We start from the raw sequence: 17,019 nt of genomic DNA on the forward strand, positions 1-17,019 counted from the left end.
AGAGCGAATGTGAAAATTTAAAAATTTTCGCTGTGAATAAATGAAGATGTTTTAATTCTGTTTATTTTGAACATGTGAAATAATCTGAAGTTGTTCAGTATTCGGTTTTGATATGATGTGGCATTTGAAAACATTGGCATGAATTTCTTATTCTGTATCTGAATATGATCTGGTTCCGTTGTTGTTCTGTCCTGTTTCTGTTAAGGCCCTACCACGAGTATAATGGTGGTTTATAATCCTACTACGGGGGTGAAACATGGTATACGGCATAGCCACGAGTATAATGATGATTTATAACTCTACCACGGGATGAAACATGGTATACGGCCCAACCACGGGTATAATGGTGGTTTATAACCCTACCACTGGGTGAAATATAGTATACGGCCCAACCACAGGTATAATGGTGATTTATAACCCTATCACGGGATTTAAACATGGTATTTGTCCCGATGTAATGCTCCAATATGATATGAAGATGATGTCTTAGTTTATGATATGCCGAATGATTTTTGAATAAGAAAGTTTTTCTGAAAGTTTCGCTCTGATGTTTTGTAACAAGTTTTGTTTATGCATTGTGAAAGTAAATATATTGTTTCTACATTCTGAAAGGAAATCATGTATTGTTCTACATACTGAACTTTATAAATGTTCATGTTTACATACTAGTATAAGTTATCTGCTTACTGAATTGTTGATAACTTACCCCTTATCTCCACAATATTCTTAAGATATTTTGATGGTTTAACTGAGGATCAAGATTATGAGACATTGGGTGAGATGATTTAAGTATAGTGGATTAATCATAAAAAAATTTTATGAGTATTGACAATTTTTATTAAAAAAATTTATTGAGTTATGATGACTGAGCATTTTGGAAAATTAGTTATATTGAGAAAATTAGTTTGAATCGAAATTTTTATATGATATTGGAAATTTGGCGTCTATTATTATATTGTTGAAATGTGAGTTTAAGTGATAGGAAGTAACCATTTGATCCGTGTGGCACATGGGCGTTACAATTCGTATCTAAAAGGAGATGGAAAATGTTACAAACATATCCATAGATTTCTACGTTCAGCAAGACACAATGTGTAATTTTGTTATAGATTTGAATCTACCAGAGATATGCATCAAAACATATAAGCCAGAGAAGAAAGCAAAGACACGTAGATGCAGCCGAGATAACACTTAGCAACATAAAAATATAAAAAAGCATGTAAGTGAAATTGTTGAGATTATTCACTTCTAAATTCTAAATTCTAAATGTTCTATACATTTGCATTCTTGTCCATTACATGCAGTTGATTTAGAATCAATTAGTGTGTTGGATTAGATTACTGAGTTCATTGCATATATGTAATTAGTTTATTGATTTTATTTCAGAAAACTTAAATAAGTTATGTCTTCGTTTATTCCTTTAAAAAAGTACATTGGAATTTACATTAGGTTTATATATAGACATATAGTATAGCGGAAATACATGATATATACTACGCTTTAACCACCCGAGAGCACCAATATGTTATAAATAAGTACTGAATCATGAGAATCCTTAAATGTCTTCGATGGATAAATCCCTACGCAATATTTAATTCCATCATGGGTTCATTATCTAATCCGTTAGATCTACTTTATAATAAAAATAACTTTATAATTTAACAAATTATATCAAGTCACGTCAATTTGTATGATTACTTTTATATAATCACTTTAATTTGTAACTAGAGCATTTCCCCATGACTTTTATACATCATCTAGATATAAGAGAACTTTGATATGTCTAGATATGTCGATGAGAACTTCGATATTGGTAAACACTTAGATGGCATATTTTAAATCTTGATGGTAACTCATATATTATATGTGGTCTGTTCCCATCATTTTCTGATTCTGAATAACATCATCACATGAAATCAATGACTTGGTTTTTTTAGTTATATGTGACCTATTCCTATCATTTTCTTTTTCTAAATGACACTATTGAACTAAATCAATGACTGACTTCAACTGAACATTCCAACAGGTTCAAACAGATTTTATGCTAGAAATATGACTTGGAGCAAAGATTCTTTGACTAATCCTAACATACGAATAGATGTACATGGAATATGAAAACTAAAATCATCTTGAGAAAAGTTTTACACAATCTGTTTTATGTTTCGCAGCGACCGTTTAGAAAAAAAAAAAAAAACAATTCAGGCTCTTTACAATTTGAGAAATGATAGTTGCAGTCGTGAGTGTACAAATGTCTCGCAATCACTTTAAAAAAAGAGTGATTGTATAAGAGACCTGCATGAAAAAAATTAATTTTTTAATAGTAGATCTCACTCTTTTTCAAAGTGACTGTACGAGTTTGCACACTCCACGATTACACGTAACATTACTCAACTAATAAAACATAAATCATCCACGTTGATAGCAAAATGTAAAGCATACTAGGAGGCAGACGAGAATTCAGGAATACGACAAACCAAATCTAAGCAGTTGGCACAACCAACGTACCTGAGCAAGATCAATAATAAAAACCCAACAACCAGAAAATCTGAGAAAAAAATATGCAACCAACATCTTTTATGTTCTTTTAATGCCTTGTTAATTTGACATGTAACAATTACGTACTAGTTCGAAGGGATGCGCATGGTCAATGAAGCATTTTTACCTAGTAAATCATGAATCCTTAAATGTTGTAGTTGGGTCTATCCTTGTTATATTTATTGCCCATCATTCATTTGAAGAAATTCACGGCTTAATTCATATCATAAAACCGATTCTACAATATATAAATAATTGTTAATTTCTTATAAATATATTCAAGACTTTGTTTACAGACAATGTGAGATTATTCTTCAACACTCTCACTCACCTGCAGGCCAGTATTTTTTATAGTCCTTGTCACGAGATAAGTAGTGTGGACCCTCTTCATCCTATGGCAAACTCTGATACTATGAAAAAATTCATCGGCTTAATATAACTCATAAAACCGTAAGGCTGGTAATTGGCATGTATTTGGCATAGCTTCTTCCACTAGAATTGTGGTTCAAAGGTTGGTAAGGAGAAGAAAAAATTTATGGGTCTAATTCATCTCATAAAATCGGTTCTTCAAAAAATAATTGTTTATTTCTTATAAACATACTCAAGATTTTATCTATAGATATTGTGAGATTATTCCTCAACATCATTATGGATCCAAACAGATCATCAGCTCACTACTAAATTTCCTAGCTACATCCAAATATAAGTCCTAAATGATACGTGCATGGATCTATGTGGATCATGTACACATGATTTTCAGCTAACATACTAAAATTTATGTGGATCTATTACACACTGTTACGTAGCTAATTCCTAAATTTAGTTCTCTAATTATTCATATTAAATTCAACCAAACATAGAATAGCAGCTGGTGGCTTCCCTAACATTTACACCAAAAAAACCAAGAAATAATAAATAATTTACTGGGTACAATCTCCTTGGCTTTTTTTGTCGCATAGGACCTCCGTAATTTTCAGTTCGTGAATTACATTAACACTTTAAATCCTAAAGATTCTTTGCCCAATCCTAACATAGAAATGGATCTATATGGAAAATCATGCAGAGAAATCTTTTATACTTCACAGCAAAATCATACCTATTAAAAAAAAAAAATTCAGACCTTTTCCAATTTTTGCAAGAACAATGATCACGACAAAACCAAAAACATCACCACGAGCACCACCAACGACAGCAGAAACAAAGCAATAAAACACAAATCATCCATGCAACAGGAAAATATAAACCATACCAGGAAACAGGCCGTGAGAACTCAGAAACGTCAGAGACCGAATCCAAGCAACTGGTACAACCTGCAACGTACCTGAGGTAGAGCAACAATCAAAACCCAACAATCAGGAAAAACAAAGAAGCTCATCTGATTTCTAGCTTAAGGACCATGTTATAACTGACAAAAATGTTACAAGCCAAGCTTTAGTTTGGTTAGAAGAAGGCCCCAAAAGCAATTATGCCTCGTATTCAAAGATAGATTAAACAATGTATTGTTTTCTGATGAATGAGATTGGCTTGAATCAAACAAAACCCCCCCAAAGAGCACACCAACAACACTGTTTGGCCCTAACAAAACTGCATCTGATAATCTCCAGGAGCCTACAAGCAATCTATGGATGTTAAGATGTGAGGCGTAGAGGGGGCGGGTTGCAGTTTGTAACAAAACAAACTTTGGGTGATCAGTCAACCCCTATACTTAAATTTTTTTTGTCAAACACTACAAATTTCATTTCATTTCATCTCATCTAATCATTATAATTTTTTTAAATTTTCACACAAAATATAATAAATAACTCAATTTTTTCCAATTTCAAAATAATAATAATATTAAAAATAATATTCTAACAATATTTTATTTAACTTTTAACTATTCTCATCTCAACTCATTATCCAAACGGGGCTAGCTGGGATGTTTGGAAACAATTTACATCTCATCTTATCCCATTTTATTTCTTTCTCAAACATAATTCAAACATAAATACTTTCAAACTAATTATTAAAACTTTTTCAAACTTTAAAAAAACAAACAACTCAACTTTTTAAAATTCCAAAACAAAAATAATATTACAAAATTATATTCTAATAATATTTTAGCTTTATAATATTTTTTATTCAACTTTTTCTCTCTCATTTTCTAAAATCCAATAAATACTTCACTCAAACCATTTTATTACTATACTCACAAACCATCTTGCTAGTATTCACAAAATTATCATCTCATCTCATCTCATTTTTCAATTAACATCTCCTAATTGTCTGGTGATCGAAAAAGAAATGGGAATTAAGAACCTCTATCTAAAACTACTTACCCTCTTTCTCCTCCAAAAAACAAGTAGATGCTAGAATGTCAAATTAAGCTTCCCAACAAGATTCTCAATTTTGTAATAGGCATGTTACAGCCATAACGAAAAGAGTTCAATATTGAAGGCCAAAAAAAAAAAAAAAAAACAAATTTAACGAATAAAACTAGGTTTATAAAAGTAATGTTGGAGGAAAATAAAAACTACTGCAAAATTCAAACAAGCACAAACATGGGTTCTCGTTAATATGAGAAATTTTATTTATAAGATTTGCTTATTGACATGCAAAATATATTATTAATAATGCTTGAGAAGTACTCTACTATTAACCGACATAAAAAAAGTACTTGTATTTAGATTTTTTTGTTTTTCAGAAATAAAATGAGATGAATTGAGATGATTTGTAAATAATAATAAAATTTTTAGTTGAAATTACATGAGATGAGATATTTCATCTCACTTTTGAATCCAAATGAGCTCTTAATATAATGAGTTTTACACCATGTATTATGTTTACACATCGACTTGTGAATTGCATAACTCCGTTTCTTTAATTTATGTTGGTCTTACACAAAAGACCACATTGACTTCGGGGGAACCCTAAACCACGTACAAAAGATAATTAGATTATGACAGATTAGAAATCTTAAAACAGAAAACATAATCATGTTACCATATATATACTGTAGATTGGTTGTACCAAATTACCTTGACAAAATGTAAAGGAATGTTTATGTTTCATCATTGCATTAAGTAGTTGAGATATCTTTCTTTAGGTAGCTGACCACAATTTAAAATCTCATTTGTTTCTTTGCTATTGGAATTTAGACGATTTACATATATAGTCACATGTGTTTGCTTATAGTCCACATTTTCTAAACAGATTTCAGATCATTTGGATAAAATAAGAGTAATGCTACATACAGTTCTACATACAGTTATCAAGTGTGCAAGTATCGTACAATCGTAATTTTGAAAAAAAGTGACATCCAGTATTAAAAAATATTAATTTTTTTTATGTGGATCTCGTATTTACTCATTTTTTTTAAAAGGATTGGTGACGCTTGCACAATATTCCACGATTGCAAATATCATTTCTCATAAAATAAATAAGATAGTCTGTCTTCTATCAATATATATATTGAAAATAAAAGAAAAAACAATCAATTGAAAAACATGACTTAGATCTTCGAAATCGGATTTTCTAGTCCATTTCGCTTGAAATGGATAGTTTATATTTAGTGTAAATTAAACATGACGTATTTTGATAATGAAATAATCGGGAATATTTTATCATACATATTTTACACAAAATTTATAGTACTTTTCATTTTTCTTTAAAATTGAAAGCATCATTTTTATAATTAATGAGTAATATTAGATATAATTATAGATTGTACAAGCGTCGTACACTTTTTTTGAAAAATAATTAGGTCTATTATTAAAAAAAATATTTTTTTTTTTTATATAAATCTCATATTTATCTATTTTTTTAAAAAAATATATACAATACATATATATTTTCCAATCATTTATTCCTTAAAAGGCTTGTGAAAGGCAGCTCCAAGAAACTTGTGCATGCTGCATGGACTATGCATTGAAAAAGCAGTGGTCCCAATTAATAGTTTCATATGCACGAATGCGGCTTTGATCGGCTAAAGCCAGCCTTCAGCAATAAAAGCGTTGCAGAGAAACATAAATACATTGAAAAGGGCTTTTCACCAAACACAATTAAACCCATGAAAAATCAAAAAAGAAAGGCACATAACTAAGACCCCTCTCCTTTCCAAACGCTTCCCTTTACCTTGCTTCAAGTTTCCCTTTAAATGCAAGCAATAAGCCATCATCTACCTTTTCTTTTCTTTTTTTTCTTTTTTGATTTTTGGGATAAGTTACAGGCCATCTACCTTAACTAAATTCCTTTATTTTCAGTTTTCTTTTTAGGTCTCAACCGTACGTAGAGGTTAATTGGGTCTGCAAAATGTGGGTGCGTGGCATAATGAGTTTCACAGCTCATCAAGTGAAAGCCAATGGTTAATTTATGTGGTCGAACCTTATTTCATGCCTGGGGAAAATGATCATCTATTTCATTTAAAGTGCATACAATATATCCATCAAGCCTAAAATATCCTATATTTTAGTCATTACATCGTGTCATGTTTGTTTATGCAATTTTGATCGAAGGCCAACAATACAATCGAATGACTCACGATGATGCTTTGAGGTTTATATGGTGCTCATGATATGCGCATCTATGAATTCATGCATAATAAATAAAGAGAGACGTATAAATTTTTAAAATTTGACATGAAAATCTACGTCTACGGATCGTTTGAAGAACAAATTTACTGTGCTTCATAGTAACTTTACAATTTCTCATGGTCTCATATTGCCCTAATATAATATAGAAAATAGGATTGATGAGAGGTTGAAGAAGATATCATAAATAATAATACGAGCACAAGAATTCGATTAATTTTAAAAAAAAAAAATTAAAAAAAAAATTATATGTTATGTGTAATGTATAGAGATACGAGCAGCAAAGTTTAAAAAATATAGTAAAAAGAGAGAGATCATGTGCAAGCAATTAAGCTGCACTGGCTAAGTTTGAGGTAGGTGCCTGATGACAGTTAAATGATTAGAGCATTAAAACTGGTAATGAGCAGTGACATGAAGGTAATTTATCAGCAGATCAAGTACTGTGACAGAACAGCCAGCTCCACGAAACAGATCATGGAGAAGAGGCCGATGCAGATTAATGCATGCACCGCCAACAAAACAAAAGCTAAACTACTACTACTACTACTACTACAGGCAAAGGCCGGAAAATAAAATAATAAATGGAACATTAGCCGGCTTTCATCACCAACTATATATCTCTTCTTTCTTTTCTTCCTAATTTCTTCTTTTACCCGATCGATCGAGTTTGTGAATTTTGAACTACCAAAGTGTGACATATATTATTATTATTATTATTATTAATGATGCAGTACTTATATTAATTTGTTAAATTTGGGTTTATTTTTCTTAGACTCTTAAAATTAATTTATTTATTTACTGAGGATACACATGATCTTAGTTTTTTGTCAGTTTAATTAAATAACTCCATTTTTTGCATGGATTTTCTGCTAGAATAATAATATTTGAAATAAAATAACGAAAATAATATGATCACAGAGAATAATTTTACAAACTTTATACAATCCCATTTTACGACCAATCATCAATTGATCTCAGTTCATCAAAAATATTATTATTTTTATTTAATTTTACATGATATCTCATGTCCTCCGTGCATGCATGTATATATATATATATATATATATATTTATATATATATATATATATATATAAGTACACGGGCAGGAAGATTAGATATATATAGTAGCTTTTAATTAGCTAGGCAGGTAGTATTATATACACAAGGTACAGTTGTAACTTGCAACAATTAATATAATTAATGGTGATTACTAAACTTATGGTGAGGCTAATCATAGTGTAGGACCAGTGGAAGACTCAAAAAAAAAAAACAAAGGGGGACCAAATTAATTAGTACATAAACATTAATTTTGAGTGCACACACATATATATTTATTTATGAAACAATTCCCACTCTAAACTAAATGATTTAAAGGTAATATCATTTTTTCTTTTTATTTGTTGAAGGAGGTTTTGAACTCCATAGGTCCATTTTAGAAGTTGTGGGTTATGCCAACCTGACCACAGGCCTTGAGCAAATGTAATACCAATTTTGAAAGTGTAATGATCTCTACTTCCAATAAACTCTTTTGCGAAATTTGGTGGATTTGTTCTTTGAGTATGAATAATGTTGTTGACCAAACATAAAAGAAAATTTAAAGAAACTTAATTTAACATGTTGGCAAGATTATTTGCGACGGATTATTTGTGAACCAGTTGTAATCACGTTGTTTCAACTTCTTTTTGAACTTAACAATCTACTTTGGACAGAACATAGAAAGGGTTTTTGTCTAGAATAATGCTAATGCACATTAAGGGTTTTATCGATCGCCTCTAGTTACACTGAATAATATTGTAGATTTTAAGTGAAACATAAGTCAACTCTTAAATGAAAAATCACTTAAAAGTAACATATCAGTCGCTGTATTTTGAGGATGACAAAACTCAAAATGAACAATAATGTTTCTCTTCTATCAAAGGGCAAGAACTATGGAACTGAGCCGATGGTCTCATATATACGTGAATATCTAGGATTACCGTATTTTGTTGAATATACTTCATCGTGACTACGATCGAGCAATTATTATGAAAAATTCTATTTATAAGTCGGTGTCGATAACACACATAGTAAAGTGTTTCATAAGCCTTGTTTTTATCTTTTTTTTTTTTTTTTTTCTTGATAATTAGGTTTGGGAAGTTCTATAGACTACACCCTCATCCCACTATAATGAGGTGATATTATTGATCAACTTGCATATATTTTTTTTAAAAAATAAAGGATGGTCCAAAGATGATGAAAGTGCTACATTTTATATAGTGAGATAAGAGTAAGATGACAGTGTGATTTGTAGCATTATCCATAAGTTTTGATCAGAAACACTTGTTATTTTTTTGAGTTATTATTTTTAAGCTGATGTGTAGAACACAATATCCGCATTATTTAAATGATAAAATTTGATTTATAAGATTTAAAATTTATTTTTCAAATTCGAAGGAGATGTTATTTCGGTAATCAAGGCATTTCGAAGCAATGATATGTGTTTTGGCTAGGTATGAGAAAATAAGTGAAGATTTAAAGATAATGTTCCGAAATTCATCTTGGTGGAGCTTGAGATCATTCACATACAGGGAAGAGAATATTGTTGCAGATGAGCTAGCCAAGTTAGCACTACAAAATCAAGGGGATCAATGTTGATTGAAGAGAGTCCTAATGTTATTGATAGTCTTGTTTTAAATGACAGATTATGTAACATTTCTCGATTAATGGCAAATATGCTTTTCTTTCAAAAGAGAAAAAAAAAATTAAAATTTATTTTTCAAATCAAATTATACAATGTAAGTACTTTACTAGATATGACTACATACTGACTTGAGAATATAATTTTTTTTTTCTTCATTAAGTGTAAAACAAAAAGAAAATCATTTTTGGTACATAGGTGATAAGATGTAGAGAGGAGGGAAAAAACATTTAAATTTTAAATCCTGGACTTCTCATTATCCGAGATAACGTGATCACTAATCTACAACATCATTACACTTTAATATTCAAAATCTTATTAATTTTCTTCTCATCCAATCGGAAATTAAAGAACTAATATTGCTCTAAAAACTACTGCCATGCCAATAAATTAGTTCACGGTACCTTTTTTTTTTCAAAAAAAAAAGACAGATGTGTATATATATATATATATATGTATATATATTAATTGCTTTAAAAAAAATAATAAAATATGGAATTTAAATGAAAAAACTAATTTTTTAATAATATACATCACTTATTTTTAAAGTAATTATACGACGATTGTATAATTTATATTGTTATATGTAAAATTACTCTATATATATATATATATATATATATTTTTTTTTTACTTTCGTCCTTTTGATGGTTGGAAAAAGTGGTTCAACTTGCACGCAGGGGAACGGGAAACCGTAACAAAAGTATCTATAACGTGGGTGAGGTCTCAAGTCTCTCACCCCCCGTGAGTTTGATAAATACCAACGGCGATCGCGCGGGCTCGTAGTTACTGGTTTCACACCCCCCTTATCTCTCTCTCTCTCTTTCTCTCTGCTCTTTCTAAGAGTGATCTCCATAACCAAACCTTTCTTTGAGATGCATGTAAAATGAGAAGGAGAAGATGTGAAAGCCCAAGCCAACAGACCAAAACTCCCACAGTACTGAACACCTCTCAGGTTTGGTTAATTTCCCATTTCAAGGGTCTCCTTAATTTCCATTCATCTACCACTTCTCATTTGCCTCTTCGATCTCTGTACGTCTCTAATCTGTTTGTCTCTGTTTCAAAGGTTTCTAGACGGCTGAGGCCTCTCTCTTTCACTTTTTACCAAACCAACCACATTTAGCTGTGAAAATATACGTCTTTTTGTTTTTTGGTTCATGCTCTAGCATTTTGTGGGATTGAAGTTCCTTTTTCTTTCCTGATCTATATAATCGATCGTTGTTTTTTTTTTTTTTTTTATGAGTTTTAGATGGCCGAGATTGTCAATACATGTTGTTTTCCTTGTCTATGATCTCTATGATTTTGTACATTGGTGTTCAAGTTTTCTGATTAAGCTGTGTTCTTGATATTCTTGTTCTTTTTCTTGGACTGATGAAAATGTGAGTTCCAAGTTCTGACATGGGTATATATTCTGCTAATATGACGGCGACAATCGGAATCCGTTCAGTTAACCGGATATGGGGAAGAAAGGAGGCAGCTGGATCTCGTCGGTGAAGAGAGTCTTCAAGCTTTCTCCGAAGGAATTGCCGGAGAAAAAGGTTAATTAAATTTTTATAATTTGATTTTTCTTCACATAATTACTTTTTAATTTTCATTTTAAATGGTGCACCACCTAATCTTAAGCCATACACATATATAATCCAAAACTGACCGTTTTCAAATCATTCAATTTTTTGCATTAAATGGTAATTTAAAAATTATTTAATCAAATTATTTGACAGTAATTGAGAGACACTGGGAAAGCAGCTGCATAATTGAGAGAGTAATTAAGGATTTGCAACATATAACTGATAATTATTATGCTTAAATTATTATTTTTTATATGATTTGGATAATATTTACAATAAATAAAGTACAAGGACTAGATCCAAAGCAAAACAAAACAAATAATCCTTTTCTTTTTCTTTAGTTCAAATGATCAGAAAGCAACCTATATATATATATATATATATATATATACACACACATATATATACACATATATATATATATATATATAGTAAAAAGGTAAATAATCTTAATCATGTGGCTCCACCAGCACCTCAACCATATTGTCACTTCTAAGGATGGTCATGATCATGGTCTGGTTAATTTTACTATCTAAAGGGGAAACTCTACACCACAATTTATTTGTTGGTCGAACTCGATTTATGGATATATATATATATATATATATATATATATGCGACCTTGGAAAATGCTCAAGAGTTGAATATATGTATATATATGGTCCCCTCTAACAACATGACCAAATAATGTTGTAAGGCTCAAGACATATTGTTATCATGCCACCTAAGATATCATGTCATCCATCTTCATTAGCATGTGCTTGCTAAAGTTAGATCTTCATCATCCCAAGTGGCATTGTTGTCTTTTTTTAATTGGAAAAAAAAAGGTGCTACATTTTAATTGACATTAAAAATTTATTACAATTTTCGATTTTAAAAGTTTTGATAGATGAATGATAATTGCTAGTAGAGAAATACTATTTATTATTTTTTTAATTATTATCATTTCATCATCATTTCATGACGTGGTATTAAATGATTAAAAGATTATCTTTATTTGTCAATTGCTTAGTGGTATATCAAAAGGATGATGATATTGTTAAAAGCATGAGGAATAGCCTTATTCACGAGTCTAATTATATATAGACAAATTAAGGTGGTAGTGCTAAGTGATTTCATTACCTTTTCAGGAAAACTCGAAGAAATGGCAGCATGATGCTCCAGAAGTGGTGTCATTTGAGCATTTCCCCACTGAAAGCTCAGCGGACATCACAAATGATGAGAGCACAGCATCGACTCCCGCAGCCGAAGATAGAAACCATGCCATTGCCGTCGCGGTGGCAACTGCTGCAGCGGCAGAAGCAGCTGTTGCAGCAGCTCAAGCAGCGGCTAAAGTTGTTCGACTGGCCGGCTATGGGCGCCACTCTAAGGAAGAAAGGGCTGCAACCCTTATACAATCATACTACAGAGGCTACCTAGTAATATCCTTATCTTGGGATCATTTTCTTATACATTGTAAAATAGCCTAATATTAATGTGTCAATTTTGCAGGCTCGAAGGGCTTTGAGAGCTTTGAAGGGATTAGTTAGGCTGCAAGCACTGGTGAGGGGACATAATGTGCGCAAGCAAGCACAAATGACAATGCGTTGCATGCAAGCACTGGTGCGAGTTCAGGCAAGAGTGCGTGCGCGCAGACTCCAACTTGCCCATGAGAAGCTTCAGAAGAAAGTAGAAGATCAAGAACAAAGAGCAATGGAGGAACAACAGAAGACTAAAAGCCCAATGAGAAGTTACGATATGGAAGCAGCTTGGGATAATAGGCGTCAACTTTCAGATAATGTCAAGGAAAACACTTCTTCAAAGAGACATGATGCTATCATGAAAAGGGAGAGAGCTCTTGCTTATGCTTTTACCTACCAGGTTAGTGACCATTTTGATTGGCATTTTACAAGTAGTTTTATCACTCGTCGGAGACGGCTAAACTTTGGTTTTTACCAACTCTTCTTTTCCTGCAATAGCAACAGCAACAGCAGCAGCAGCAACAGCTCTTTCAGTCGGATCCCAGCAACGATGATTTTGGGCTGTACCCTAACGAGCACGAAAAGGCCCAATGGGGATGGAACTGGCTCGAGCGTTGGATGTCGTCGCAACCATACCGTGCCCGTCACTCAGGGCACCATGGGACCTCTTACACACCTCTTGCTACCACCACCACTACCACCGCTACCGACGATATGTCGGAAAAAACAGTAGAAATGGACAGTTTTGCGCATTCCAAGCGGGACTTGAATGAGCCAGGCCCATACCTAAGTAAGCAACAAGAAGTGAGCTCAAACAATGTCCCTAGCTACATGGCCCCAACCAAGTCTGCCAAGGCCAAGGTGCGCAGTCAAGGAACCGTCAAACTGACCGGCCCTCATCTGCCCAGCTGGAACCAATCGACAAGGCGGGGCTTGGTTGCCGAATCAGGCTGCGACTCATCGAGCTCAGGTGGAGGAGGAATAACAACCTATCAGGTTCTAAGAAGCCCAAGCCCAAAAAATAATGGGACACGCCTACATACTAGACGGTCCACAGGCTGTAGCCCTAATTCTAATGGAGGGGACGATTGGCCTCTCGGTGGTCATGTTTGGAGACAAGATTTTGGTTGATTGGTGTTTGAATGTTTATTCCCTGTAAAGTGGGATAAGAACTTTGCGTTGTGAATACTTTGTCATTATTTTTTTTCCCTATTTATCTGATTGATGTTATAGACAATATTCCTTGAGGCTTGTGGTAATATATATTTTTCAATTCAATTCAATTTAAAATATAATATACTTAATTGTTATTCTTTTTTATTAGATTTAGGGTTATTTATATAACTCATCAATTCAATTCAAAATGTTAACTTTGACCGTTTATATCATCTGAAAAAAAATAATATTAGATATGATTTGTCGAAAAAATAAATATATGAGATTAAGTTTTTTTTATTTATTTATGATCTTAATCTTCATTCATTTATTAACTTTTTTATTTGTGCATGCATCAACTATCAAAAATCATTTTTCCTCGACCACAACTGGATCACGTCATACTATATGGACGAAAATGATGATGTCGCAAAATCTCTTTGGATTATATTGTTGGGGAAATAACCACACCCACAAAGTCTCTCTAATAGGACTTTTTCTCTCTTTTTAATAACTATGTGATGCCCCATTTCTCATGTAGGTCAAGGCCAGAATCCGTAGTGTCAAGAATGTTGACTGTCGACAATCAAGAGGGAATTGGAATAGGTGTGTAATTTTTTAGATGAAAATACACATATAAGATGTTTAACTATAAAAATCACAGCAAAAATTTAAGTAGCATACGTTGCAGTAACAACGCCAACAATTAAGTACCACAATACTAAACTTTATGAAAAGAGGGCTTCTCGCCCTTCATTAAATCCAAATGCATTACATCATCCAAAAGTACATAAGCCTAGTCGTCATAAGATGGCAGACTGATTACAAGAAGTCACCATAAGGTAGCAGACTGATTACAAGTAGTTGCCAGACTTAATACTGTACATCTTAATGGAAGGCACAAGATAACTACGATGGGTACTGGTGTTAACGTGGGTACTAGTCTCTATAATAAAAAATCGGGAGTGATTGATTCTTTTTCCTCGAGCGTCATGCCGAGGTTTGAATCTTTATCAAAGTCTATGGTCTCGAGAACGAAACTTTAGATAAGTTAGGCAGTAATGAGAAACTGTTAAGGAGAGATAATGATACCGAAAATGCTATGAACACTTTTCGTGAAAATACTAGATGGACACGTGGCGAGGAATCACCCTCACTCTTACAGCTACACATCCTTAAATATGGCGAGGGATCACCCTCTAGGTGTGTTGTCCTTTATTTATGCAAAATACATAAAACACATCAGTAATAATACGAAGAGAAATAATCCATCTCTAATATAAATATAAAACATGTAAAAATCAATATTTGGCCTATTTCAGCCTAGTAACATTCTTCTACCACACAGGTACTTATCACATAGATATTCCTCACAAAGGCAGATGTTCGCCACACAGGCTTCTCACACAAAGATACTTGTTGCACCGAGGATGCTTCTACTTGGCCAACCAACTCGAGGACACCACCATGTGATACGACGAGGGATCCCACATCCCGACTATCAAGTGTTGCCAAATACGACACCCTTCCACCCTAATCCCCACGAGACATTCTCCTTCTCGTCTAAAGCACGTGGCAACTCTTTGCAGAATGGTTCGGGAAACTCTCCATCTCGTCCCATGAGTATAGATTCACAATACTGACTCCTCACATAGAGATAGACATTCTCACACATAGATAAAGAATTCCCACAAGGGGACTTAGGGTCATGAATTGAAAACAGTTAAAAAAATTCAAAACAATGGAAATTAGTGCGTAAATATAGGTATAAACATAATGAAATATTTATCCATGCTTGTAGAATAGGGGGAGAAATTGCATAGGTAATCCATCGTCTCTTACACACAACATTCACCCCAACATTACCTAGCACTGTCTTAGAAGCTATCATACCTTCCTACATCAGAAGTTCTTTAGCTGTCACTCTGCTTCTTGTTTCTTGAAATAGTTGACTTCATAAGATTTTCGGTGAATAAAGTCTCAGAAGCGAGATTGTCCCATGTTCGGGTCCTTTAAATAAGGGTAGGATTGTTAGATGTCTTTTTTGACGGATCTCTGACTCTAGATTTGTTGTAAGGATTTCTTTAATCTGTTTTTCATACTTCAAGATGACAGAGACATACTGCCAAACATGGTCTACATGCTTGGTCCTCTGACTTTCATTGAGCGTGGCTTGAGTCTTACTACTACGTCAAGCTTGTGAGCCACTTCGAATGTGACCCTTTAGATGGAGTGTGGGGTTTTGCGTACGACACTAGCACCTTTTTGAGCCCTTCCATGTTATCTCAAAAAATTTCCAGGTTTGGGTTGGTCAGTCCTTGATCGAACCAATGCTCATCCAGGGCGAGTAATCCTATTTGACCTTGGCAAGTAACTCTTGTCTCATCTGAGTTCACCAGCCTCTTCAGCTCCTCTTTCTCACCTTCACAATAGGTGACTCTTCTAGCTCACCTACCATGGTCGAGACACTCATCCCCACCTCACTCTGGGACATGTCAGTCGTGCTTCCTACAAAGTGCTTGCTCTCCCATATATTGTATTAGCTACAATATGCATCTCTCGATGTCACTTTCGTTAGACCACTAGAGTATCACTCATCTTTGCCTTCCTCAACTCCAAGAATGGGTTGTGCCATTTCACGCTAGGCTGTTACCCACATTGTCCCCACCTTATAAAGAATTTCATCCATGAAACTCGTTAGGGCTCTCCCTTGCTTGGTCCTCTCAAGGGAGGTGAGATCAGACGAGGAACCCGTCGATGCCTTTCTTCGAGTTCAAATGGGGCTTTCACTCAATTGCATTAGTGGGCTAACCTTTTGCATTAGTGGGCTAACCTTTTTCATTAGAGGCTGAGAGACGGAATGACTCCTCATGTCTCCTCTGTCTTCTTTCTCAACCGTGTCCATCGATCATGGTCTCTTGTATCCTAGCACCCAGGCCAGGTTCGACTTTAAAGGACGTTGGTGAATCTTCACACTTGCCCTCATCTTGCTCGTCACATTTTAGCCTCTTCCTCTTTCATTCTCTATGTGCCACACTTGTATCAACAGAGCAGA

General features: G+C 33.5%; 1 protein-coding gene across 2 annotated transcripts; it reads left to right on the forward strand.

Moving 5' to 3' along the window:
• The first annotated feature begins 10,514 nt into the window (after positions 1 to 10,514).
• On the forward strand, positions 10,515 to 14,113 carry LOC108994096 (protein IQ-DOMAIN 1). 2 transcript variants are annotated; one of them, XM_018969190.2, is made up of 5 exons: positions 10,515 to 10,736; positions 11,229 to 11,319; positions 12,480 to 12,767; positions 12,841 to 13,209; positions 13,308 to 14,113. In XM_018969190.2, the coding sequence occupies exons 2-5, from the start codon at positions 11,239 to 11,241 to the stop codon at positions 13,938 to 13,940; spliced, it is 1,371 nt and encodes a 456-aa protein (XP_018824735.1). In that variant the 5' UTR covers positions 10,515 to 10,736; positions 11,229 to 11,238; the 3' UTR covers positions 13,941 to 14,113. The 2 variants fall into 2 exon arrangements, with proteins under 2 accessions (XP_018824735.1, XP_018824737.1); XM_018969192.2 differs by having other exon boundaries at positions 10,534 to 10,736; positions 13,314 to 14,093.
• The last annotated feature ends 2,906 nt before the right edge of the window (positions 14,114 to 17,019 follow it).

This window comes from Juglans regia, chromosome 13, assembly GCF_001411555.2.
Source record: "Juglans regia cultivar Chandler chromosome 13, Walnut 2.0, whole genome shotgun sequence".
NCBI classification, from domain to species: Eukaryota; Viridiplantae; Streptophyta; class Magnoliopsida; order Fagales; family Juglandaceae; genus Juglans; species Juglans regia.

Coding starts and splice junctions, on each gene's coding strand:
- LOC108994096 (XM_018969190.2), top strand. CDS start 11,239: ATGGGGAAGAAAGGAGGCAGCTGGATCTCGTCGGTGAAGAGAGTCTTC. Junction 11,320..12,479: donor AGGAATTGCCGGAGAAAAAG/GTTAATTAAATT, acceptor TTACCTTTTCAG/GAAAACTCGAAGAAATGGCA. Junction 12,768..12,840: donor CATACTACAGAGGCTACCTA/GTAATATCCTTA, acceptor TCAATTTTGCAG/GCTCGAAGGGCTTTGAGAGC.